The sequence below is a fragment of the Sphaerodactylus townsendi genome, linkage group LG15, assembly GCF_021028975.2.
Source record: "Sphaerodactylus townsendi isolate TG3544 linkage group LG15, MPM_Stown_v2.3, whole genome shotgun sequence".
NCBI classification, from domain to species: Eukaryota; Metazoa; Chordata; class Lepidosauria; order Squamata; family Sphaerodactylidae; genus Sphaerodactylus; species Sphaerodactylus townsendi.
In genome coordinates this window covers 37,689,587-37,716,486 of record NC_059439.1, presented here as the reverse complement: position 1 = coordinate 37,716,486, position 26,900 = coordinate 37,689,587, and the positions used below count along the sequence as shown (strand labels likewise).

At 53.6% G+C, this 26,900-nt stretch overlaps 2 protein-coding genes across 2 annotated transcripts in view; both read left to right on the top strand.

Moving 5' to 3' along the window:
* The window catches only part of DNAH2 (dynein axonemal heavy chain 2), a 139,805-nt gene extending 116,161 nt beyond the window's left edge, over nt 1-23,644 (top strand). The window contains exons 71-88 of the mRNA XM_048517805.1: nt 1,100-1,248; nt 1,768-1,901; nt 2,093-2,237; nt 3,127-3,326; nt 4,408-4,534; nt 8,150-8,336; nt 9,911-10,059; nt 11,161-11,344; nt 12,456-12,646; nt 13,932-14,123; nt 15,055-15,239; nt 16,793-17,021; nt 19,033-19,184; nt 20,314-20,428; nt 21,123-21,302; nt 22,220-22,294; nt 23,113-23,263; nt 23,416-23,644. Coding sequence (XP_048373762.1) covers nt 1,100-1,248; nt 1,768-1,901; nt 2,093-2,237; nt 3,127-3,326; nt 4,408-4,534; nt 8,150-8,336; nt 9,911-10,059; nt 11,161-11,344; nt 12,456-12,646; nt 13,932-14,123; nt 15,055-15,239; nt 16,793-17,021; nt 19,033-19,184; nt 20,314-20,428; nt 21,123-21,302; nt 22,220-22,294; nt 23,113-23,263; nt 23,416-23,570 — 2,900 coding nt within the window. The 3' untranslated portion in view covers nt 23,571-23,644. The remainder of the gene's footprint in view (nt 1-1,099; nt 1,249-1,767; nt 1,902-2,092; nt 2,238-3,126; nt 3,327-4,407; nt 4,535-8,149; nt 8,337-9,910; nt 10,060-11,160; nt 11,345-12,455; nt 12,647-13,931; nt 14,124-15,054; nt 15,240-16,792; nt 17,022-19,032; nt 19,185-20,313; nt 20,429-21,122; nt 21,303-22,219; nt 22,295-23,112; nt 23,264-23,415) is intronic.
* A 2,086-nt stretch (nt 23,645-25,730) lies between these two features.
* Nucleotides 25,731-26,900, top strand: part of KDM6B (lysine demethylase 6B) — an 87,733-nt gene continuing 86,563 nt past the window's right edge. The window contains exon 1 of the mRNA XM_048516399.1: nt 25,731-25,926. The gene's annotated coding sequence lies outside the window, so the exon portion shown is untranslated. The remainder of the gene's footprint in view (nt 25,927-26,900) is intronic.

Below are 26,900 nucleotides of genomic sequence, written 5' to 3'. Positions count from 1 at the left end.
GTTAAAAGAGGAGAGAAAGAAGAAAGGGGGGTGGGGGGAAGGAAGGAGGAAAAAAAGAGAGGAAAGAAAAAGAGAGAACCCCATTTGTTTGTTTGTTTGTTTGTTTGTTTGTTTATTGTTGCATTTATAAACCGTCCCATCCCCTAAGGGCTCTGGGCGGTGGACAACAAATATTACAAACCATGTGGCAACAACAATAACATTTAAAATCAATAACATCATTAAAACATATAAAATTACAGCGTTCCATTTGGCGTCCAGCGTTAAAACTGTCAGCAAAAGCCCCTCCCGGAGAGGGGGACGGTATAGATGTCACGAACTCCCAGAATGATAAAGGGAGGAAACTTGCAGTTTAGCTTGTAGAAAATTAAGACATTTGTAACACAAATTCCACAGATATGTCAAATACCGCAGTTTTATATACTAAGTTATATACCGCAGTTTTATATACCCTCAGGGGATGGGGCGGTATACAAATGTAATTATAAATAAATAAATAACTAAATAATATACGCAAGGCATTTGTGCCCCACTTTCCGCCCATGCTAGGGCCACCAAGATGCCAAATCTTTCAAAACATGCAGGATAAAATCATTTAAAAACCATTAAAATCAGCCCACTTAATGCACATCATTAAAACTATCACAGAACAGCTAAAAGTACATACCAAGCATAAAAACAGCAATTAAAGCATTGGTTTGGAAGGAGGAATCAAAGGAATACTAAATGAAGCAAAAACAAAAAACCTTTCCCTGATGGCAGAAGATAGTGACCGAAGGGGACAGGCAAACCCCTTCTCCAGAGCTTTTATTAATGTTGTTAAAGCAGGAACACTAGTTTAGATAGGATGGGACAGTAAATATTGCCTGTACCTCAGGTTTTCCCCAAATACCTGTTTTTCCCCAAAGAAACCTTTGGGTTTTTTGTCCCTGTGGCTTCAAAAGTTATGGAAATTGGACATCTCTCCCATGTGTGCCTTGGCCGATTAGATGGGAGGGGGAAAGCCAGTCTCCTGGTAGGAAGCTGGCCGCAAGGCTAGAAGGAAAGAGGTCCCAGACCTGTCCTGTCTCGCCCCTGACTTGCTTTGGGTCCTCGGCAGGTGGGCGTCTGCTGATCCGGCTGGCAGACAAAGAGGTGGAATACCACCCGGAGTTCCGCTTCTACATCACCACCAAGCTGTCTAACCCTCACTACACCCCGGAGACCTCGTCCCAAACCACCATCGTCAACTTCGCTGTCAAGGAGCAGGTAGGTCGGGGAGGGCGGTCCCCAAATCCATTTGAACCTGCAGGCACCTGTGGAATTCTGACACGACCACAAAATGGCTGCTTCAGTAGGTGGAGCCAGCCACAAAACGGCCGCCGCAGTTCACCTTCGATCACACGTTGTTAAAAGCCTGCAGAGCCAATGAAATCTCCATTGGCCAATCAGAAGCCTTGCTGGGCAGAAGCCCCACCTGGCTCCACCCACTTCCTTAAAACACTAGGCCAGGGGTCTTCAACCTGCGGCTCTCCAGATGTTCATGGACTACAATTCCCATCAGCCCCTGCCAGCATGGCCAATTGGCCATGCTGGCAGGGGCTGATGGGATTTGTAGTCCATGAACATCTGGAGAGCCGCTGGTTGCAGACCCCTGCACTAGGCTGTCTACAGGTGCCCTGGGGCCTGCAGGCACCACTCAGGGGTCCAGCATGCCAAGAGGGGAGGCCAAAGAAGGACCCTCCCTCAAAATGCAGGGTTGTTGTTGAACGCCTTGGGTTTCCCCAGGGTTTGGAGGCCCAGCTCTTGGGGATTGTGGTGCGGAAGGAGAGGCCTGAGCTGGAGGAACAGAAGGACTCCCTAGTGCTCAACATCGCTGCGGGGAAAAGGAAGCTGAAGGAACTGGAAGATGAGATCCTGAGGTAGACTGCTGTTGCCCAAGGAGGGCCTCTTTGTCTCCCCGTCCCTTGCAGCTTGGGCTGGGCTGGGCTGGGCTGGGCTGGGCTGGGGGTGGGCGGGGTCTGCTTCCCAGGCCTTCTGCTGTTTAGGCCCGATTGTGAGTGAGGGTTGCCACCTTCTCTCCCGCACCCCCCACGCTTCCTCCTACGCTCAGGCTGCTGAACGAAGCCACGGGGTCCCTGTTGGATGACGTGCAGCTGGTGAACACGCTGCAGACCTCGAAGATAACAGCCACCGAGGTCACGGACCAGCTGGAGACCAGCGAGACCACGGAGATCAAGATTGACACTGCTCGGGAGGTGAATGGGGCAGGATCTCGGGCTACGTCCTGCGGCGGGGGGGCGGGGGGGGCTCTGAATGAATGGGGCGGGGCAAGTGGGGAGAAGGACAGGGGCTGGGGAGGAACAGGTGACTGTTGGGCTGTGCAGAAATCGCACCCAGTCCCTTCCTGGCTTCTGAGCAGTTCCATTGCACTCTTCAGCACACCCAAGAATGGGCAGAAACTTATTCTGCTTATTTATTTATTTATTTCATTTATTTGACACTTTTTATGAGCTGCTTTTCCTCCATTTGGTGCTCAAGGAGACTTACTATAGAGCATAAAATATGTAAAAATACATTTTATTTATTTATTTATTTATTAAATTTGTAGGCCACCTCATCCCCGAAGGGCTCGAGGCGGCTCCCAACATGGCTGTTCCCAACAGCAAATAATACAACATAAAATTAAGCCATTAAAACTCAGCAGCAATTAATAAATTAAAACAACCAGATTATGTAAACACATATATACACAGGCGCCCGATCTAAGACATAAAACCAAATTTCAAAATCACAGTTTAGGACTGTGTGAATCAAATCAATCAAACCATCTTGGGCTGTCTCTTAGAGATAGAGAGCAGGAGGGGTCGGGCACACCTCTGTGGGGAGGTTGTTCCATGATCTTGGGGCTGCCACCAAAAAAGGCCCTCTCATGTGTGCTCCGTTGGCTGACGGAGCAGTCAGGAGCGCCCCTCCCTGCAGTCTGAATTTCTGGACTGGAACGTGTGGGAGAAGACAGTGCTTCCGACCCGCTGTCCCAAGCCACATAGGGCTTCCTGGGTGTGTGTTGTGTGAGGGAGCCTCCTCCCTGCTCCAGCCAGCTCCTGCTTTTGCTAACCAGTCCGCCACTTGTGCTCCTCCTGCCAGGCCTACCGCCCCTGCGCTCAAAGGGCCTCCATCCTCTTCTTTGTCCTCAACGACATGGGCAGGATCGACCCCATGTATCAGTTCTCTTTGGACGCCTACATCGACCTGTTCAACCTCAGCATCCAGAAGAGCCACCGGAGCGCCAAGCTGGACGAGAGGATCCGCTACCTCAACGAGTACCACACCTACGCGGTCTACAGGTAGCCGGCCGGGCCGAGCAGGCAGCCGGACCGTCCGAGGGGGCTGGGACCACCTCTTCTCCTTTCCTTTGAGAGCAGCAGTAGCGTAGGAGGTTAAGAGCTCGTGTATCTAATCTGGAGGAACCGGGTTTGATTCCCAGCTCTGCCGCCTGAGCTGTGGAGGCTTATCTGGGGAATTCAGATTAGCCTGTGCACTCCCACACACGCCAGCTGGGTGACCTTGGGCTAGTCACAGCTTCTCGGAGCTCTCTCAGCCCCACCCACCTCACAGGGTGTTTGTTGTGAGGGGGGAAGGGCAAGGAGATTGTCAGCCCCTTTGAGTCTCCTGCAGGAGAGAAAGGGGGATACAAATCCAAACTCCTCCTCCTCTTCTTCTTCTTCTTCTTCTTCTCCTCCTCCTCCTCCTCCTCCTCCTCCTCCTCCTCCTCCTCCTCCTCCTCCTCCTCCTCCTCCTCCTCCTCCTTTCCTGCTGGGCCCTACGAGCATGGCCAGAGTTCCCAACCTTTTTTGAGCATTCAGAATTCTCACTCGGTGTGGAAGGCGCAGCCACAGATTGGCTGCCACGGAACAGATGCCACAGCTTGCTTTCAGTCACCCAATGCAGATCTTTGTGCTGTGGTGGCCACTTAGAAATCTGCACAGTCAATCAAAACTCCAGTGACCAAACAGAAGCCTTGTTGAGCAAAAGCGTGCCCTGGTCCCCACCCACTTTTTAAAAACATCTTGGTGGGTTCCAAGAAATGGGTCAGCAGGAGCCACGATGCCCATAGATACCGCTTTGGGAACCCCTGAGCTAAGTGGTCAGGCTCCCGGGTACTTTGGGGGCAAGAGGCCAGTGTAGTGTGCCTGAGAGAGGGCCTGTTACCCACAATCCTCCCAGAGGTTGCTCCTTTTGTACACAGATTGCGGCCCCTTCTGCTAGCAAGAGGCCCAGGTAGTGCAAACCTCTGGCTCTGTGTGTGTGCGTGTGCGTGTGTGTGTGTGCACGCACAGTCGGGGGGGGGAGGGCCACTGGAACTCAAGTTGGCCGTGCCTCCTCTGAGCTGCCAGCCCGTTTCACCGGCTCTCTCCTTCCGCCCAGGTACACCTGCCGGGGCCTCTTTGAACGCCACAAGCTGCTGTTCAGTTTCCAGATGTGTGCCAAGATTCTGGAAGTGTCTGGCAACCTCAAGATGGACGAGTACAACTTCTTCCTGCGGGGGGGAGTGGTGAGTACTAAGTTCTGGGGGTGGGGGAGACGCTAGAAAGCATCTGGTTTTGGGGTGGTGGGTAGGAGAACGCTCTTGAGCCATTTTGGTCTTTTGTGGTCAAGGGCGGAGGTCACCGAGCCTTCGAAGCCTTTGAGCCCCTTTGGAATTCTCCCGCAGCTGCCAAGAAGCCTTGTGGGCAAACCCCCTGTACCTGGTCATGCCCACTTTCTAAAAGCACTTGGGGAGTAGCAGAAAAGGTGTCAGCAGGCACCATGGTGCCCGTGGGCTCAACGTTGGGGACCCCCGGTTTAGGCAATGACTTCTGCCAGCATCTGCAAGGAAGAGAACCCACCTAGGTCCCCTCTCCCCTCCAGAGGTGCGGGCATTTCCCTCGTGCCCGTCAATTGCCCTCTGCACTTACCTTCCTTGGCCCACTGAGGCGCCAGCTCACCCTCAGCCACAGAATAAACCACCCAAGGGACTTCGAGTGCAGAAGAGGCGCTTGTCGCGTGGCGGAAGGCGGAGCTTATCACCAATCACACCCCTGCCAGCGCTCTGCTTCTGTGCCCATCTGGTGGCATTTTCCTTGGCATGTCTTCCTGCTTGTTCCTGAGTTGCTGGGGCGGTTCAGCGGGCCCGTGTGCCTCCTCTCACTTCCATGACCCCAGTGCTCGGGCTCCTTGGTTTGTTCTTCCTGGGCTGAGCAAAGGATGTCAGCAGGTTCTGGGTTCGCTAAAGACAAGTCCTGAGTTTATTTTATTTATTTTATTTATTTTTGGATTTATGTCCCACCCAACCCCCTTGGCAGACAGAATCCCAAGCCAGTTGGTGGTGATTTCCAGAGTACAGCTGCGGGGTTAATGAGAGAGGGGCCCCTTCCTTGCTGTCTGACAAGGGGATCCTCCATCTATAAGAGGGCGTGTGAGCTTTTTCTGAGCAAGGGAGCAAGAAGAAGAAGAAGAGTTTGGATTTATATCCCCCCTTTCTCTCCTGCAGGAGACTCAAAGGGGCTGACAATCTCCTTGCCCTTCCCCCCTCACAACAAACACCCTGTGAGGTAGGTGGGGCTGAGAGAGCTCTGAGAAGCTGTGACTAGCCCAAGGTCACCCAGATGGCGTGTGTGGGAGCACACAGGCTCATCTGAATTCCCCAGAGAAGCCTCCACAGCTCAGGCGGCAGAGCGGGGAATCAAACCCGGTTCCTCCAGATTAGATACACGAGCTCTTAACCTCCTACGCCACTGCTGCTCCTTCTTTGGAGGGGAGACCTAAAAGGCTCACATGGTTGAGTGGGCTGTGGGGGAACAAACCTGCAGGCTCCGTCTCAGGGGCTCCCCATTCTGGGGTTCCAGTAGCTCCCAAGTCTCAGTCCAGCGCGCTGTCTCCTTTCCCTTACTCTCGGGGGTATCAGCTTCTCTCTGGGTAGCAATCATCGCTGCCAAAAAAAATCTGAATGATTTGTACATCTGGCACGCTACATCTGGCACTTTAGCAGTGCGGGTTCCGCAGAGGAAATCAGAGATCAGTTTAACGAGAAGGGGGAGGGGGAGATCCTCACATCAGGGTCTCGGGCAGGAGAAACGGTGCCATGGACCGGTTTGGAGGCTGATCGCTCATCAGTCAGGAAGTGAAGGTGGAAGACCTGGAGGCAAAGGGTGGATTCCACATCTGGATTTGAACCAACCTGACCTCGCAGGAATTCTGGAAATGTACAAGCTCCGGCTTTGATGAGCCTCTGGCAGGACGCTTTCCACAGCTGGAGTGAATCCTGCCCTCCCCCGGCAACCAGTGGTGGGACTCAAATAATTTAACAACTGATTGTTTACAACCGTGGTGGCAAACCTTTGGCACTCCAGATGTCATGGACTACAATACCCACCAGCCCCCGCCAGCATGGCCAATTGGCCATGCTGGCAGGGGCTGATGGGTATTGTAGTCCATGACATTTGGAGTGCCAAAGGTTCGCCACCACTGGTTTACAAGCACGATTTCAACAACTGGTTCTGCCGAAGTGGCACGAACCGGCTGGATCCCACCGCTGCCCGCAACCCTTCCTTGCCGCCCCGCTGTGCTGCCGCTCTCGGATGCTTTGGCCCAAAGAGCGCCACATTCTACTCCCCGAGGGAACTTGGGTTCCCTTTGAAGCCTTCCTCTCTCCTTCCCCCTCTCCGGGCAGTCAAGGGCAGCCAGCGTTTTGCTCCTCCAGGGGCCCTGTGTGGAGAGAGCCGGGCTTTGTAATCCGAGACGCTCTTGAAGCCCAGCCAAGCCCCGTCCATGACAACAGGCCCAAGAGCCACAGGAAAGCCAGAGCGCCCCCCCCCCCACCCGCTCAAGCGACAGGCAGGGCAGCCCGGCAGGCCAGGCAAGAGAGGAGCTTCCTCTTGTGCAGGGAGGTCTGGGAGGCCACCAGAGAGCTTCTCCTCCCTGCCTGAGCTACGAGTATCCCCCTTCTTTCCTCCAAGGTGGACACAGTCGGCTCCTTGGGGGCAGCTGGTGCCCTCTGAGCCCAATTTCAGCATCTCTGCTACCAGCTCCCCCTCCCCACCGCCACTGGAGCGTCTCCACTGCACCCAGGTTTCAACCCCAACGTCCTCATTGTGCATGTGCCGTTCTTCTTCCTAATAAGATGTTTTTCATCTGGAGAAAGCACCCCTTCTCTTGGAATATCAACCGGGAAGATCTGATTGGGACCTAGAGGAACCCTCAGCTCTTTAGAGTTTGGATCTTCTCCTGCCAGGGGCCCATCTCTGGTTTGGAGCCCTTGGCTTTGCCCAGAGATCCCCCAAAGGTTGGCGAAGGGGTCCCCAACATGGCACCTGCGAGTGCCAGGGTGTTGGCCAGAACCTTTCCTGACACCCGCCAAGTGCTTTTGTAACCCCCATGCTCAGAATGGGTTGACCCAGAAAGGGGTGGAGACCTAAAGCAGGAGGAGGCTGCAGAGCTCGTGTGGTTTGGAGGAGACAAGGCTACCAGACTCGGACCTTGATTTGTATAAGCCCTGAATACCTTGTTAAGGGTTTTTTTGTGTTTGTAATGGGTGAGAGTTCTCCTGGAAACCTTCATCATGTTGAATCCTGTTCATCAAGCCCTTGGAGTCTTCAGGAGCCAACCCCCTTGCAAAGAAGAATTGGACTTGGCAGTATCAGTGGACTGTAAATATAAGGACTTGAAAATGCAACCTGAACAGGACCTTGAAGTGTGATGTTAAATGTTGATGTCATATGTTATATGTTAAGAAAGTAAACAATTTTTTAAAATTTGTTGTTGCAAACACATTCCAAGTTCTGCCCCACAGAACCCACAGATAGAGGTTACACTTTCAGGGAGTGGGAGGGACCAGGTGGGCTTTTTGTCCAGTCTGGCTTCTTAACGGCCGTGCAGATTAAAAGCCATCCTTTTAAACAGAGCTCCTGCCTGGATCTCAGAGGAGGTACTAGCAGAGTTATATACAAAACTTTGCTCCCAAACATGTACGACTGGCTCTGCCCCCTGTGACAACTGTTTTGTAAACGTGCCCGCTGCCCTGTGTCAAAATTCCTCAGGCTTTATGGGAGAGGAGACCCCCAAGGTTAGCATGTGGCGTACCTCAATTGGCACCATAGCCAACGGCCTCCCCTCTCGCCCGTCCTTTCAGGTGCTGGACCGGGAAGGGCAGATGGACAATCCCTGCACCAGCTGGCTGGCCGATATCTACTGGGACAACATCACTGAGCTGGATAAGCTGACCAACTTCCACGGCATCATGAACTCCTTTGAGCAGTACCCGCGCGACTGGAACCTGTGGTACACCAACGCCAAGCCGGAGAAGGCGATGCTGCCAGGTGGAGCATGACCGGCGGGCGGGACTCGGCTGGGCCAGGAAGGGCGCCTGGCTGCTGCATTCCCTCTCCTTGTACCTCGCTTAAGGACAGGTGGCAGCCCACTTCTGTCTGGGGACATGCCCACATTTTGTGTGGGTACAAGACATCCGTCTAGGGCTGGGTTCCAGCCTTTTATGGCCACTTTCCATTGATGCCTTTCTGCTCTTCGCTGAGTGAGCACTTAAGGGGGTCGGGGCATCTTTATCCATCCATCCATCCATCCATCCATCCATCCATCCATCCATCCATCCATCCATCCATCCATCCATCCATCCATCCATCCATCCATCCATCCATCCATTATCCATCCATCCATCCATTATCCATCCATCCATCCATCCATCCATCCATCCATCCATCCATCTTCCATCCATCCATCCATCCATCTTCCATCCATCCATCTTCCATCCATCCATCCATCCATCCATCCATCCATCCATCCATCCATCCATCCATCCATCCATCCATCCATCCATCCATCCATCCATCCATCCATCCATCCATCCATCCATCCATCCATCCATCCATCCATCCATCCATCCATCCATCCATCCATCCATCCATCCATCTATCCATCTATCTATCTATCTATCTATCTATCTATCTATCTATCTATCTATCTATCTATCTATCTATCTATCTATCTATCTATCTATCTATCTATCTATCTATCTATCTATCTATCTATCTATCTATCATCTATCGATTTATTATATTTGTATACCGCCCTCCCCAAAGGCTCAGGGCGGTGTCCATCAATAGTAAAAACAGCTTAAACCATCGTATATAATTTATATAAATACATAAAATAGCAAGACTCCCCATGGCTTCAGCCCCTCCCTCCCCCCTTTATATACCCACGGGAGGCCAGCTGTTCTTATGGTGGAGTTGACATCATCCCGGCTGGCCAAACGCCTGGCGGAACAGGTCCGTTTTACAGGCCCTGCGGAAACTTTGTAAGTCCCGCAGGGCCCTGATCTCACTTGGAAGCCTGTTCCACCAGGTAGGGGCCAGAGCCGTAAAGGCCCTGGCCCTTGTAGAGGCCAGCCGGATTGCCTTGGGGCCAGGGATCACCAGTAGGTCTGCCTCTGATGAGCAGAGGGGCCTAGAAGGGCGATATAGGGAGACACGGTCCCTCAAGTAAGCAGGGCCAAGGCCGCGAATGCTTTGAAGGTCAATACCAAAACTTTGTCAAGGAGATGACTGTGGTTCAGTGGCGAAGCCTCCGCTTTGCACGCGGAAGGTGCCCGGTTCAACCCCCAGCATCTCCAGTTAAAAGGATCGGGCAGTGAGTGACAAAGAAGGCTTTAACCTGAGACCCCGGAGAGCAGCTGCCAGCCTGAGTGGACAATGCTGGCCTTGATGGACCGAGTGTCTGATTCGGTTTAAGGCAGCTGCCTGTTGCTCCCCCCCGCCCCAGGGGCTTGCAGAGCATCTTCACCAACCCCTCAGCCCACAGATGGGGGGTGGGGGGAGAAGCAGGAGGGTCCCTCCTTGCCAGGCGGCCTCTCACCACACCTGGTTGCTCCCTGCAGGTGAGTGGGAGAACTCCTGCAACCAGATGCAGCGCATGCTGATTGTCCGGTCCCTGCGGCCAGACCGCGTGTCCTTCTGCGTCACGGCGTTCATCGTCTCTAACCTGGGCTCCCAGTTCATTGAACCTCCGGTGCTCAACATGAAGTCAGTGAGTAACCCGGCGCGGCTGGAACCAGCTGGGGACCGTGTCTTGGCGGCCGAGCTTGCTGGGTATGTGATACCTCAGAGGCCCGTCCGATCGGCGTCCTCCTGGCTCACAAGCTCCATTTCCTTTTGCTCTTCCTGCTGCGGACAGCGCCTTCGGAAGGCCAGTGACGTCAGCTCTTCTTGCTGCTGGTGCTGGAGGCTTTTTGAGGAGGCCCTTGGACATGTTAGCGGGGTGGGGGTGATGGAGGGGGAGGGGCACCCTGACCTTGGCCCCCCAGACTTGGTCCTGCCTGGGTCGTCGAAGCAGCTGCTTGAGCACAGCCAGAATTCGCAGATTCTGGCTGCGAATTCATTTTCTCTCGGACTGTAATGCCCTTGTCCACCGTCTGCTCTCTGACACCCATTCCAACCCTTGGTTTTCCATAATTGAAGAAAAAATGGCCTCTATTGGACAGTCAGTGGATTCACTTTGCCCTTTGTCCTATCCAGAAGCTTATAGGAAATTAAAAGGTCAACTATTGGATAGAGAGTTCTCTACCCTAATCACCGCAGCCAAGAAAACTTGTTCCCCCCTGTATTTTTCTCTCCCATTTGAACGGGGCCACTTGGCACACTACCTGTATTGCTTAATAAGCCCTGTTCAAAGGAGAGCCATAATGCTCGCCAGGTTTAATGTTATGCCTTCTGCCTTGTTACATGGCAGATTTAATAAGCAAGAAAAGGCTAAAAGATTGTGCCCGTGTAACGATGGCTCAGTTGAATCTCTGGCCCACCAATTACTTCACTGTCTCAGATTCAAGGAAATCAGATCCATGTATGTGAATCTTACTCCTTTACATTTACCAGATCTCCCCGATTTAATTAGATTACACTACTTGTTGGACAATCCTGATCCTTCTCTCTGTATGATAGAGGCAGACTTTCTCCTGGAAATTACTAAACGGCTGTAGATTTCCTTCGACCTAACATGTATTTTCTGTATTGTATATGCTTTTTAACCCGGTTTTTATTATTGTTGTACTGCTGTCTATGCCAATAAAGGCTTGCTTCATTGCTTGAGCACAGGGGCCCTTCGTTTCCCTCTCCCCTCCGCCCCTCTCAGGTAGTGGACGACTCCTCGACCAAGTCTCCTCTAATCTTCGTGCTGTCTCCCGGCGTCGACCCCACCTCCGCCCTGCTCCAGCTGGCGGAGATATCAGGCATGGCGCAGCGCTTCCACGCCCTCTCTCTGGGCCAGGGCCAGGCTCCCATTGCCACCCGCATGATCAAAGATGGCGTCCATCAAGGTGAGGGCTGGAGAGGGGGGGAGAAAAACGGGCGTGCCAGGCTGTGGGCTCCATCGGGGAGGAGCTGTGTGGCAGGCGGAAGGGCCCACCTTCAATCCCAGGCACCCCCAGTTAAAAGGGTCATGCAGTGGGTGATGTGACGGACCTCAGGCTGAGATACTGGAGAGCAGCTGCCAGATGGAGTAGACAATACCGACCTTGCTGGACCAAGCCAGCTTCCGTACAAGGCAGTACATTCAGTATAAGGCAGCTTCATGTGTTCAAGGGTGGTACACACACACACCCCAAATCATTCATCAGTGTAGCAGTAGTGGGAGCAGTAGTGGTTAAGAGCAGGTGTACTCTAATCTGGAGGAACCAGGTTTGATTCCATGCTCTGCCACTTGAGCTGTGGAGGCTTATCTGGGGAACTAGATTAGCTTGTGCACTCCAACCAGAGGTGGGATCCAGCAGGTTCTCCCAGGTTCCCGAGAGTAGGTTACTAATTATTTGTGTGTGCCGAGAGGGGGTTACTAATGGGTGATTTTGCCACGTGATTTTTGCCTTAGTTATGCCCCTTCTCTCAGCAGTAGCGCGCAGAACTTGAAGCAGTCTAGCAGCAGGTGCACCAGCGTGAGTGGCAGCCTGCGCCTGCGTGCATTCGTTTCCCGCTCAAGGACCGGCACAGCGGCTGCGTCCTTGCCACAGCCCCCCCCAAGAATGCCCCGCCCCCGGAATGCCCGGTCACGCCCCCGTCGTGCCCCGCCCAGCCCCATTGGCACTACGCCACAGTTTGAATCCCACCACCATGGAAACCTGTTACTAAAATTTTTGGATCCCACCACTGACTCCAACACATGCCAGCTGGGTGACCTTGGGCTAGTCACACTTCTTCGGAGCTCTGTCCGCCCCACCCACCTCACAGGGTGTTTGTTGTGGGGAGGAGGGGAAGGGAAAGGAGATTGTCAGCCCCTTTGAGTCTCCTTCCAGACTCAATCCAAACTCCTCCTCTTCTTCGTTCACCCATGTTCCTTCCTTCGGGTCTCCTCCCTGCGCACATTTTCTTCCCTCCTGCCAGTCGTCGTCTGCAGGGCTCTCTGCCCACTCCATCCCTGTCGTTGTTTCCTGGCAGGCAACTGGGTGTTCTTGGCCAACTGCCACCTGTCGCTCTCCTGGATGCCCCAACTGGACAAGCTGGTGGAGCAGCTGCAAGTGGAGGAGCCGCACCAGTCCTTCCGCCTGTGGCTGAGCTCCAGCCCCCACCCCGACTTCCCCATCTCCATCCTGCAGGCCAGCATCAAGATGACCACGGAGCCTCCCTCGGTGAGACAGCGAGCGCCCCTGAGGGCTGGAGGCCGGGGTAGCACCCCTTTTCCCCCCGCCTCACCCTCTTGACTTGGGCAGGACAGGCAGTTGACACGTGCCCAAGGCAACTCTGGCCGGGCCGGGCCTGCTGGTGGGGGTGAGGTCAGCACCAACTTCTCCCCGACCCTCCTCTCTGTGGCAGGGCCTGAACGGGAGTTTATCAAGTTGATCAAATTTATGCTAGTATGGACTGAACATTTAATACTTACCTTACATGGAAGTTTATGAAGTTTATGTTGTTGTGGAGTGAAGAACACTTACCTGTACGGGCGTTTATGAAATATGGATGCAATTTGATGAACTGTGTATTGACACAGACCTTGATGGAATTGGACATTTATTTGTGGGATGTAAAAAAATCTTTGTATTTATACTGAATTCCGCATTTAAGATAACTTGAGTTCATTTGTAAAAAAACCCCCCCCGCCCCCCACCATGGACAACAAAAAAAAGTTGAGAATGAGGGTTATGTATCGGGGTTGAAGCAAATATAATGTAAATAGAATGGTGTATGTACACATATATATAAAAAAATAACACAAATAGAAGAGTATATGTGTAATATCTTTATTTGTAAAAAACAGCCAGAGTGCAACAGATGTAATTGGAGTTTGAGATAGTTTATGTCAGGGGTAGGGAACCTGCGGCTCTCCAGATGTTCAGGAACTACAATTCCCATCAGCCTCTGTCAGCATGGCCAATTGGCCATGCTGACAGAGGCTGATGGGAATTGTAGTTCCTAAACATCTGGAGAGCCGCAGGTTCCCTACCCCTGGTTTATGTATTTGGAGTTTGAGATCGTTTCTTTTCTCACAATACTAGAACCAGGGGGCATTCATTGAAAATGCTGGGGGGAAGAATTAGGACTAATAAAAGGAAACACTTCTTCACGCAACGTGTGGTTGGTGTTTGGAATATGCTGCCACAGGAGGTGTGGTGATGGCCACTCACCTGGATAGCTTTCAAAGGGGCTTGGACAGATTTGTGGAGGAGAAGTCAATCTATGGCTTCCAATCTTGATCCTCCTTGATCTGAGATTGCAAATGCCTTAGCAGACCAGGTGCTCAGGAGCAGCAGCAGCAGAAGGCCATTGCTTTCACATCCTGCCTGTGAGCTCCCAAAGGCACCTGGTGGGCCACTGCGAGTAGCAGAGAGCTGGACTAGATGGACTCTGGTCTGATCCAGCAGGCTAGTTCTTATGTTCTTATGCACTGCTGCACTCATTTTCATTATTTTGGATTAGGGCCTGAAGGCCAACATGAAGCGCCTCTACCACCTCATCACGGAGCCACAGTTCACCCGCTGCACAAAGCCCACCAAGTACAAGAAGCTGCTCTTCGCCCTCTGCTTCTTCCACAGCATTCTCCTGGAACGCAAGAAGTTCCTCCAGCTGGGCTGGAACATCATCTATGGCTTCAACGACTCCGACTTCGAGGTGGCTGAGAGAGGAGGCCGAGGGGCAGGGTGCGGGCGAGGGAGGGTCTCTGGTTTGGGGCTGAGCCGCGAGGCTCTCGAAGGGCTTGCCTGTGGGGCAGGCCCAGCCCTCCGTGGCCCTGCGGTGGCTGTCGTTCTGCTGCATGCACCCACCATTCATGGGGCCTGCTGATGGCGCCCTCCTCCTTCTCACCAGACCTCTTCTTCATTCATTCATTCATTCATTCATTCATTCATTCATTCATTCATTCATTCATTCATTCATTCATTCATTCATTCATTCATTTATATATCAAATTTATAAACCGCCCACCCCCGAAGGGCTCTGGGCGGTGGACACTGGGCCAAACATACAATGGCCAGAACAACAATACACCGAATAAAATAAACTAGAGCAGGTTAAAACAACTTACAAAATTCATAAAACTAGCAGCATCAGTACGACATATATAACAATAAGATTATAAAAATGTGTGGCGCCGAACCCAAGGCCAGGCGGGGGTAGCAGTGTAGATTAGATATTATATGGGGCGTGCCGATGATGAAATGGCACACAATATAGGGGCATCCCAGAGGGGGGATCCATGGCCGGCCTCACCAAAAGCCCCATGGAACAAAACCGTTTTACCTGCGGAATTCTCCAAGGTCTGTGTAGGCAGGTGTCAGTTAAGAGAAGGAGAATTGCATTCTGGGACTGGTAACTTGAGCAGGTGCCTCAGGCAGGGGAGGAGGCTGATACTGGGCAGTCTGGCCGGGGGGATTGACCCTCAAGGGTCCCTTTTTCTGCCAGCTGGGAGGAGCGGCAGCAACAGAGCTCTGATCATGGAGGCACCCTGCAAGGTAGTCTGGCCTGGCCTGCACCTCCTCTTTGCCCCCTACCTGAGGGCTGCTCGGTCCTCACTCACCACCAGCCGTTCTGGCCCTGCCTCCAGGTGTCTGAGAACCTCCTGAGCCTGTACCTGGACGAGTACGAGGACACGCCCTGGGACGCCCTCAAGTATCTGATCGCCGGTGTCAATTACGGGGGCCACGTGACGGACGACTGGGACCGGCGCCTCCTCACCACTTACATCAACGACTACTTCTCCGAGCAGGCTTTGGCCACACCCTTGTACAGGTATGGTGAGGCCAGGAGGCCGGACCCAAGGTGCATTGCTCGGAAGAGGGGATGGAAATGTCCTGGCTGTAGAGGCTGGCCTCTACCTTGGCCCAGGAGACACTTTTTATCTTGGTGCCAACTTGTTTTGGTTGAGGAATAGAATTTGTTGGGGGGAGAGGATCAAGCTCTTTGCCCTGTTCTAGTGGACCTATGGCTCCTCTGCCTGTTCTTGGGGAATGCTCCTCCTCCCAGGGTTGTTTTCACTAAGGCAGGGGTGTTTAACCATGGCCCTCCAGATGTTCGTGGACTACAATTCCCATCAGCCACTGCCAGCATGAGCTGGCCATGGCTGATGGGAATCATAGCCTAAAAACTAAGAAATACACACGTTGCACTCTGGCTGTATCCAATCTATAAATTGATCTTACGTCTAATTAATCGGCTTAACACTTCTATTTGTATTTACATTTCCTCCATTTCTCTGACAGAGTTCTTCAAGATACAGTATAAGTCTTCCAACACTTATAACTAAACATAAACAACCACTTAGTCCATCGGCAGGAATTGAATGGACTAGAATCGGCAGGAATTGAGTGGACTAAGTGGTTGTTTATGTTTAGTTATAAGTGTTGGAAGACTTATACCTTGAAGAACTCTGTCAGAGAAATGGAGGAAATGTAAATACAAATAGAAGTGTTAAGTTGATTAATTATACGTAAGATCAATATATAAGATTGGATACAGCCAGAGTGCAATGGGTGTATTTCTTAGTATTTAGGCTAGTGTTGACATTGCACTCTTAGGCTCATTCCGCACGTGCAGAATAATGCACTTTCAAGCTGCTTTCAATGCTCTTTGAAGCTGTGCGGAATGGCAACATTCCCTTGCAAACAGTTGTGAAAGTGGTTTGAAAACGCATTATTTTGCGTGTGCGGAAGGGGCCTTAGAGATAGTGGTGATTGATGGGAATCATAGTCCATGAACATCTGGAGGGCCAGGGTCGGTCGCCCCTGATCTAAAGGGAGAAAAGGCAGGCCTGCTGGCCACGGAAGAGACACAAGCTTCTTCTGTGCCACTCTTTTCTTACTGAGTGCTTGGAGGCCTCGTTCCCCTTGCCTCTGAGAAAACCTCCTTGTGCCCCTTTCCCCCTCCCCTCCATCCCAGGGCTGAGCGGAAGCCCCACTTGGCCACGCCGCTTTCTAAAAACATTTAGGCCCCAGGAAAGGTGTCGGTAGGTGCCGTGGTGCCTGTGGGAGCCATGTTGGGGAGCCCTGTCCCAAATAGTGTCCAGTGATGAAAAGTATCACGAAGGAACCCCTGGGTTTTCCAGACCCATAAGATTCTTTCCCAAAGTGTTTTTTTTCAAAGTTTTGCGCTGCTCCCAGGAAGGGTGGGTTGCATCGAAAGCAATGCTGGAAAGAGGCCACGGAGCCCAGCTTTGGTGGTTCCAATGTGGGTGCTGTGGGGGCGGATATATGTGAGGGGAACACGCTTGCAGGGAGAGGTGTCTGGACACAGGGGACCGCTGATGGGGGGCCATGGGCAGGCTCTGAGCAAACCTGTCTCTTTAGGCTGTCTGTGCTGGACACTTACTTCATCCCTAAGGATGGCAACCTGGGATCCTACAAGGAATACATCACCTTGCTGCCCGGCATGGACCCCCCGGAAGCCTTTGGCCAGCACCCCAACGCCGACGTGGCCTCCCAGATCACAGAGGCCAGGACCCTCTTCGAAACCCTCCTCTCCCTGCAGCCCCAGACCATGCCCCGGGGGGTGGCTGGGCAGAGCCGGGAGGACAAGGTGCGCAGTGGTTGTGGGACCCTGGCGGTGTGGTGGAGGAGGGCAGAGATGCCAGCTACAAGAGGGAAGGACACTGGGGGGTGGGGGGAATAGCTTGATGGAAAGATCAGCTGGGAAAAAAACCCCAAATTCCTAACTTTAAATATATGTTAGATGAGGCGTGGTTGATTCCCAGAGAGGTTCTCTAACGATCTTGGTATTAAGTGACCTATCGCACATCGAGCAGTGGCCACATTTAAAGTGTCCTTTTAAAATCGGTGTCATTTCAGTTGGTTTCAATGTGGCCACTGCTCAATGTGCGATAGGTCACTTAATACCAAGATCGTTAGAGATCCTAATACTGGAAGAACATGGCCAATTAGGCATTTTTCTAACTGATTCCCAGAGAGGCCTCCATCTGGGAACCTTGAATGTTGGTGGATAGATTCCGGGAGCGCCTTACTCAACTAGCAGTGGCGTAGGAGGTTAAGAGCTCATGTATCTAATCTGGAGGAACCGGGTTTGATTCTCCGCTCTGCCACCTGAGCTGTGGAGGCTTATCTGGGGAATTCAGATTAGCCTGGGCACTCCCACACACACCAGTGGGTGACCTGGGGCTAGTCACAGCTTCTCGGAGCTCTCTCAGCCCCACCCACCTCACAGGGTGTTTGTTGTGAGGGGGGGAAGGGCAAGGAGATTGTCAGCCCTTTTGAGTCTCCTGCAGGAGAGAAAAGGGGGATATAAATCCAAACTCTTCTTCTTCTTCTTCTTCTTCGGGTCTAGGGCGATTGAAACTAGGTCTAGGGCAATTGAAAAATCGGGGTTCCCTTGTATTGTGTGTGGACTGGCTCTTTGGGAGACACAACCGGTGAGAGTTTCCACAATTTCCCTTGTTTCCATTCCTGCCCTGCCTGCTGATACTGACCTCAGTATTACTTTGGCTATAGCTAAATTTCCGGCAGCAGTGGCTTCTAGATGAGGATGGAAACAGAGGAAGGCATTTGTAAGATTGGCTTTGTCCAAGACCGCAGGGTCAGTGGATTGTGAAAGGAACAAAGGAAAAAAGAAAGAATTTGTTCTACTCATGGACGCTTTCTAATAATTCCGGCAGGGTTCATGTTCACCCATGGGCATGTTGTCCTTTGGGGCTGCTTCACACTTAACCAAGCTGAGCCTTAGAGCTTAGTGCTTAGTTGGTGCTCTGAAGCCCCAAACCCTTCCACAACCCCCAGCCTGGGAGGGGGTGGGTGGGCGTCAATGGTGTGTGATTCCAGTCTCTCTCTGCATTGCCAACTGATTGCTTGGCCAGAGCAGGTGTTTGAGGGCAGAGGCCTCCTCTGTTGGAGTCATGTGAGCCGGTCCAGAGCTCCCAGGGAGCTCTCCCAGCAGACTGGCCTTCTGCAGCTGCCCAGGCAGAGGTGGGGTCCAGCAGGTTCTCACCAGTTCCCGAGAGTGGGTGACTAATTATTTGTGTGTGCCGAGAGGGGGTTGCTAATTGGGTCTGCTTTTCCGCTAGAAATTCCATTAGGTCCAAAAATCATAAAGTCCTGTTGTTTCCTATGTGGCTGGTGAGCGAAGGTAGAAAACGGGACAATTCTCCCTGTTGGGCTGTTTTAAAAACATGTTTTAGAAATATGGTCAAGTTCCTTGTTTAAGGAAAGTCTCCTTCTTTTGATTTCTAGAAACAAAATTAAGTATTTGAAAGTATTAAGTATTTGACAGGCAGTCAATTAGAGGAGAAGTGGTTGTTTCTGTTGGCAGTAGACGATAGGACTTGCTATAATGAGTTTAAATTATGGACAGAAAGAGACCAGCAGGAAATTAGGAACTTTATTTTTACAGTAAGAGTATTTTACAATAACGGAGAAATTATTAATGCCCCGCCCCCGGAATTCCCGGCCATGCCCCTGTCGTGCCCCGCCCAGCCCCGTTGGCGCTACGCCACTGCTTGAATCCCACCACCGTGGGAACCTGTTACTAAAATTTTGGGATCCCACCACTGTGCCTTCACCCTGCCTCCCCCTCTTCCCAGGTGCTGGAGCTCTCGGCTGACGTGCGCAGCAAGATCCCGGAGGAGATCGATTACGAGGGCACCCGCAAGATGCTCTCCACGGATCCCTCCCCGCTCAACGTGGTCCTGCTGCAGGAGATCCAACGTTACAACTTCTTGCTGCAAGCCATCAAGTGAGCATCTTTGGGGCTGGAAGAGGTTTGCCCAGACTCCGCGCGCTCTTGTGGGCCCCGTTTCTCCAAGCCCTAATTAAAACGTGTCATCCTCTCTGCATGGCTCAGTTTCGGACGTGGCTCGAAGGGTCAGCTCATGTACCATGTGACCTTGATGGTCTGAGGTCAGATCTCCCAAATTTGTTGATAGCTCCCAAATATGCTTAGTCTAATTTCCCTAACAGAGGTGGCCAACCTGTGGCACTCCAGATGTTCATGTTCCTACAATTCCCATCAGCCCCTGCCAGCATAGCCAATTGGAGTGCCATAGGTTGGCCACCCCTGCCCTAGGAGGAGACGGAGGTGTGTACGAATTCGGGCTTGGCTTTAACCAGCTGGCCCCAACGAGGTCCCCTGTGGGCCCCTCGGTCCTAACATTTCACCTGCATCTGTGGCCAGCATCTTCAGCGGCGTATCACAGTGTGTAACAGATTTCTCTCTGTGATACACCTCTGAAGATGCCGGCCACAGATGCAGGCGAAACATTAGGAACAAGATCCACCAGACCACGGCCACGCAGCCCGGAAAACCCACCACGACCAGTCGAATCCAGCTGTGAAAGCCTTCAACAATACCTTCCTTGGTGCCCAGCAAGAGCTTTTAAAAAGTGGGCAGGGCTTTGGCCCAGCGAGGCTTCCGACTGGTGATTGGAGAGTCGATTGGCCGTGCAGATTTTTAAAAACATTGCTTCAGCAGCAGCTGCCAGCAGAGCGCAGGGATTGTCGCTGCGCGGCTGAAGGTTCGCCATGGCAGCCGTTTTGCAGCCGGCTTTGCCTCCCGGGGCGACCGTTTTGTGGCTGCGCCCCCCGCCCTTGCTGTGTTACAACTCCCAAGGCTCCTGCAGGCTGGAAAGGGTTGGGAACTGGGAGCTTAAACAAAGGTGCAAGCGAGCAGGTGTGTGCTAGGACAGGTGGCAGCACAGAAACGGCCGAGCCAGCTGCGGGGCTGACCTTGAAAATATCCTTCGCTCCTGCCCCATTGGGAGAGCAGCGGCAGTCGGGAGAGGCAGGGGGCAGTGAGAACCATAGAGCTGGAAGGGGCCAATCGAGCCTCCGTGTGGCACAGACGCCTCCTGCTTCTCCTTTGGCAGTTCCTCCCTGCTGGAGCTGGAGAAGGGCATCCAGGGCCTGGTGGTCATGTCGACGGACCTGGAAGAGATTTTCAACTGCATCTTTGATGCCCGGGTGCCCCCCATGTGGGAGAGGGTAAGACCTGCGGGACTCTGGGCTGCTTTGGGACGTGGGCGACCTCCCCAACTGGCCAAGGGCCCCAGGGGAGCATCAGGCGCCTCGGAGCACTTCCTGGACTGGGGCTGTTTAGAGGCAAACAAGTCTTGAGCCCTAGAAGGCCCCTCACTGGCCAAGGCACAAACGGGTAGGATCCGAGGGTAACGTTGTTATTCCTGGGCAGTTTGCAGAAGCAGGAAGCAGAAAGGCGGGATGGGTGTCAAGGGTGAAATAAAGGGGCACTCTCTCCCCACTGCTTTGGCCCTCTTCGGGTGCCGGCTGGTCAATTGTTTTCACATCCTGCATGGGAGCTCCCAAAGGCACCTGGTGGGCCACTGCGAGTAGCAGAGTGCTGGACTAGATGGACTCTGGTCTGATCCAGCATGCTCTTTCTTATGTTCTTAAGGTCATTGCTTTCACCTCCTGCATGTGAGCTCCCAAAGGCACCTGGTGGGCCACTGCAAGTAGCAGAGTGCTGGACTAGATGGACTCTGGTCTGATCCAGCAGGCTCTTTCTTATGTTCTTAAGGCCATTGCTTTCACCTCCTGCATGTGAGCTCCCAAAGGCACCTGGTGGGCCACTGCGAGTAGCAGAGTGCTGGACTAGATGGACTCTGGTCTGATCCAGCTTGCTTGTTCTTATGTTCTTAACACACACCCCTTTTCCTTTCAGCAAGCCTATCCATCCCAGAAGCCGTTGGCCGCCTGGACCCGAGACCTGGGCCAGCGGGTGGAGCAGTTTGGCCGCTGGGCCAAGACGGCCCATCCTCCGGTGCTCTTCTGGCTCTCGGGCTTCACCTTCCCCACGGGGTTCCTGACCGCCGTCTTGCAGGCCGCTGCGCGTATGAACAACGTAAGATGTGGGGCGAGGACGCAGAAGTGGCCCCGGGGCTCCGTGGCCTAAAAGGACTGCCCGAGTGGGAAGAGGTGGTCTGGGTGGGTCAGGAGAACTCCAGCACCCACTTTTCGGCTGTGGCCTGAGCAGTGAGGGGTGTGTGGGACCCCGGCGCCTGGGCTCTTTGCCGACAGAACTGTCTTTGGTTGGGTCTGAAGAGAGAGGAGTGTTCTCTGGGATGTAAAGAAGAAGAAGAAGAGTTTGGATTTATATCCCCCCTTTCTCTCCTGTAGGAGACTCAAAGGGGCTTACAATCTCCTTGCCCTTCCCCCCTCACAACAAACACCCTGTGAGGTGGGTGGGGCTGAGAGAGCTCCGAAGAACTGTGACTAGCCCAAGGTCACCCAGCTGGCGTGTGTGGGAGTTCCCAGGCTAATCTGAATTCCTCAGATAAGCCTCCACAACTCAAGCGGCAGAGCTGCGAATCAAACCCGGTTCCTCCAGATCAGAGTGCACCTGCTCTTAGCCACTGCTCTTAGCCACTACGCCACTGCTGCTCTTAGCCACTATGCCACTGCAGTGATGCTTAGAGCAAGTGGGACTTGGCGGGGGGTGGGGGACTAGAATTATTGTGGGGAGGGGGGTTGTGATGTGCCCCGTTTGTACCTGGTGACGGCAGCATGGATGTTGCTTCCAGAGTTGTCACGATGGTGACGGGCAAAGATGGCTTTAAGTGGGGATTATATTGATGGAGGAGAGATCCACGGGTGGTTCCTAGCCACGGTGACTCATGGGAACCCCATGTGCAGAGGCAGGCTTCCCCCGCCCCGTGCCCCTGAGCTGAACGAGGCCCTCAGGTGGCCAAACATGAATTCTTTTCGAAAACTGGTGCGTCCCCGCTGAGTCCGCTGTTTCCTGCTCCCTCTCTTTGGCAGATCTCTGTGGACACCCTGTCATGGGAGTTCATCGTCTCCACGGTGGACGACAACAACCTCGTGTACCCCCCCAAGGTAGGCCCAGCGGTGGGATCCAGCCGGTTCGCACCCCTTCGGCAGAACCGGTTGTGAAAACAGTGCTTGTAAACAACCAGTTGTTACATTATTTCAATCCCACCATCGGGTAGGCCCAGTGGTGGGATCCAAAAATTTTAGTAACAGGTTCTCCTGGTGGTGGGATTCAAACAGTGGCGTAGCGCCAATGGGGCTGGGCGGGGCACGACAGGGGCGTGGCCGGGCATTCCGGGGGTGGGGCATTAATAATTTCTCTGTTACTGTAAAAAAACTCTTACTGTAAAAAAAAGTTCCTAATTTCCAGCTGGTATCTTTCTGTCCATAATTTAAACTCATTATAGCAAGTCCTATCGTCTACTGCCAACAGAAACAACGACTTCTCCTCTAATTGACTGCCTGTCGAATACTTAATACTTTCAAATACTTAATTTTGTTTCTAGAAATCAAAAGAAGGATACTTTCCTTAAACAAGGAACTTTATCGTATTTCTAAAACATGTTTTTAAAACAGCCCAGCAGGGAGAATTATCCCGTTTTCTACCTTCGCTAACCAGCCACATAGGAAACAACAGGACTTGATGATTTTTGGACTTTCTAATGGAATTTCTAACGGAAAAGCAGACCCAATTAGTAACCCCCTCTCGGCACACACAAATAATTAGCAACCCACTCTTGGGAACTGGTGAGAACCTGCTGGATCCCACCACTGGGTAGGCCCCCCTGATGGGTTTCGAATTGGGAATTTTCTGCGGGCTGGCTAGCAGCAGCCCCTGCGGCCACAGACCCCCCCCCCCCACCAGCTGTGAATCCTGCCCGCAGGAAGGCGTGTGGGTCCGAGGCCTCTTTCTGGAGGGAGCTGGCTGGGACAAGAAGAACTCCTGCTTGATAGAAGCGGAGCCCATGCAACTGGTCTGCCCGATCCCCACCATCCACTTCAAGCCAGTGGAGAATAAGAAGAAGAGCGCCAAAGGTGGGTCGAGGGGGCTGCCCTCCCCAGGGGAAAAACTCGGGGGTGGTTGTTGTGCACTGAACCCTCATGGGGGGCTCCAGCTGGCCTCGGGTTGGCCCTCTCCCGCCAGCTTCCTGCCTTGGCTCCTCCCTACCTTCCCTTCTTGGCCTCAGGGATGTACGCTTGCCCCTGCTACTACTACCCTAACCGGGCCGGCTCCTCCGGGCGGCCCTCGTTCATCATCGGCATCGACCTGCGGTCCGGAGCGACCCCTTCGGACCACTGGATCAAACGTGGGACCGCTTTGCTGATGAGCTTGGACACCTGAACTCCAGATGCCCCCCCGCCCCCTGTTCATCTCTGCTAGGTAACACTGAAATAAAGCTATTTTGTTTACTGTCCTTCACGTGCCGTAGAGACGCGTTTGTCACTCTGGGATCCCACAGCACTGGTCTGTTCGACACGTTGTCCTTTTCCCCCCGCTCCTGGAATACCGGGAGGATGGCCCACCCTATGAAACAGGCCAACAGATGTAACTGCTGGGTTGGTTTGTGGAACTCATGGCCACAAGGTGGTTGCTGGCATCCTTTGTAGCCCATCTTCCTCACAGATTCAAGGAGCAAAAACATTGTTAAAAAGCTTTAAAAAATCTGACCGTGGGAGCTTGGACTTCCGGAAGCTTCTGCACGGAAAACCATGTTGGTCCCTTAAGGTGTGTCTGGATTCGAATCTGCCTCTCTTGCTACACAGCAGCATGGCTACCTCCTGAAACATCTCAAAAAGGATGTCGAAGAGATGGAAAAAGTGCAGAGAAGGGCAACGAGGATGATTGAGGGACTGGAGCACCTTCCTTATGAGGAGAGGCTGCAGCGTTTGGGACTCTTTAGTTTGGAGAGGAGACGTCTGAGGGGGGATATGATTGAAGTCTGTAAAATTATGCATGGGGTAGAAAATGTTGACAGAGAGAAATTTTTCTCTCTTTCTCACAATACTAGAACCAGGGGGCATCTATTGAAAATGCTGGGGGGAAGAATTAGGACTAATACAAGGAAACACTTCTTCACGCAGCGTGTGATTGATGTTTGGAATATGTTGCCACAGGAGGTGGTGATGGCCACTAACCTGGATAGCTTTAAAAGGGGCTTGGACAGATTTATGGAGGAGAAGTCGATTTATGGCTCCCAATCTTGATCCTCTTTGATCAGGGATTGCAAATGCCTTAACAGACCAGGTGCTTGGGAGCAGCAGCAGCAGCAGAAGGCCCTTGCTTTCACCTCCTGCACGGGAGCTCCCAAAGGCACCTGGTGGGCCACTGCGAGTAGCAGAGCGCTGGACTAGATGGACTCTGGTCTGATCCAGCTGGCTCCTTCTCATGTTCTTATGAAACTGTGAAAACAGTGAAACTGGACAGGGTAAGGCACCCCACAAACAGGACCGGGGGCCCAAAATCAGAAAGCAGTACTGACAAACGAAAACATGTAGCCCAAACAATGCAGAAGGTGGATATGCCAACCAAGGCAACAGAACGCAGAGAATACATTCCATGAGCAGAGCCGTTAGATGACGATTGGCATTCCCCCCCCACTCGCCCCCCCCCCCATAATAGCACTGGTTTAGACGGATTTAAGGTGTGCGCTGGGTCAGTCTATTGTGGCCTGTCATCCAGGACAGCCGTTCAGCGGGGGGGGGGGGCTTCTGTTGGGGCCCAGCGTGGGTTCTCTCCTGCGCCATCTGACCGGCCGCTGCCAGAACCAGGGTGTGGGACCAGATGGGGCGCAGGCGGCCCTCCTCCTCCTCTCACAGGGGCTGGCGGACCCCTTCAGGACGGCTGTTCTTGCCCGAGGCTTTCTCGCCGAGTGAGGAAATGGGGCCGCGTGCCGAGACCCTGCTTGCCCACCCTTCTCTTTCGCTGGTCTCCTGCTCCCTCCGTTGCCCCCAGTGCCCTGGCGGCAGACCCTCTCTGTTGGGGGTGCTAGTGTATTTCAGCCCCCAAGCTGAAGGGGACGTGAGGGGTGGGGGGATAATGCGGGTTCCCAAAGCAAAGGTTGCCGAGCCAGGCTGGGGGGCAGAAGAAAGGAAAGGCCCTTCTGCCTTGGTGCAAAGAGCAAAGCTGTGCAAAGCCCCTGGCTTGCTGGGGTGGGCAGACATGTGGGAGGGAGGGGGGCAGTGCTCTTTGGTAAACTGCTTTTCATCCCAAGGAAATGTACACAGGGGGTGGGTCTAGATGACCACGTGGGGTCCTCGGCCACTGAAGTTTGGGCGACTGGGAGGTTGCCCAGGGCTTTTGCAAGTATCCGGGGGAGGAGGGGGGTTTGCCTCCTCCGCCGGTCCCCTCGCTCTTCCGGGAGGGGGGAGCCCGACGGCCCCTCTTCTCTGCCCCCCCCCCTTGGCAGCAGGAGGGCGAAGCTTGCGGGGAGGGCGGGGCGAGGGGGCGGGAAGGGGCGGGGCGGGCCAGCCCAGGAACGAAATTGACACGAGCGAGCGAGCGAGGGAGGCGCGGAGGGGAGCGCGTGTTGTTGGTGTCGGGGAAATGGAACTGCGCAACTGGAGGGTACTTTTCCACTGGCCGCCGGGAGGCTCCTTCGGACCCGGGTCCGGCCCGGCGGGGGGGCCCTCGCCTCCCATGGGGGGCCGGGGGGGCCCCCGCCTCCAGCCCAAGGATGCGGCTGCAGCTGCCAGGCCAGGTGAGGGGGGCAACAGACCCGGGGGGGGGGGAAGGCAGGAGCGGGGCGGGCTGCGGCTCAACTTGCGCGCTGGGACTGGCCCCGGAGGAGGGGGTCGGAGGGCACCCCTTCCTTTGCAAAGCGGGGGCGGGGCACGGGGGTCGATTGCCCGGGAAGGCGGGCAGGAGGCGAATGGCTCACTTGAGTTGGGGGTGGGTGCATCCCGTCGTTGCTTGCAAGCGAGTTGGGACTCCTGCGCCCCCCAAGTTGCACAGCACCCCTGCATGGCTGGGATGGCGACCTCACAGGGGCGGGGTGGCGGGAGTGGTGCTCTGTCCCCCCCCCCCTCCACCACCACTTGTGTCAAACTGAAGCCGCGGAAGGACGGACTCCAGCTTCTTTGGAACCCCCCCCCCCCCGCCCCACACACACACACACTACGCATGGGTTGAAGTGGGGCGCCCCTTATTTGGGGTTGGGCTGGCTTTTGAAAACCCTCTTGGGTTAGTCCTGTCATTCTCACCCCCCCTTGCTCTCCTTGCCCCCCTCCAGGGCATGGGCGTTAGAGGTTAGTAATAACATTTAAAACTGCCCCCTTCGTGTTACCCCAAGACCCTTCAGTGTGACTGATTTTTTCTGTCAAGTTACCTTGCACTATCCCCCCCCCCCCCAGATTTACTCTACAACCTCCTGCCTCACCATTTGCAAATATGATGTGGTCTTTAGCCTATAGCAAGGGGTGGGCTGGATGCCCCTTGGGGTGCCCCTTCTCAATGAGCTTGCCCCCCCAACCCCAACCTTCCTGTTCTGTATTCTGCTTTAAAGCCTCTGTTGGTTTCAGGGGAAACAGCTGTTGTGGTTGGCTCTGACAGCCGGGGTGCCCTCCTTCTATAGGGGGAAGGCTGGCCCCTGCAAGACATATGGGGAGACAGCACATCAAAGTGTGTGGGGGGAGGGACATTGATTTTGCCAGTCAGAGACAGTCCCTTTGAGGG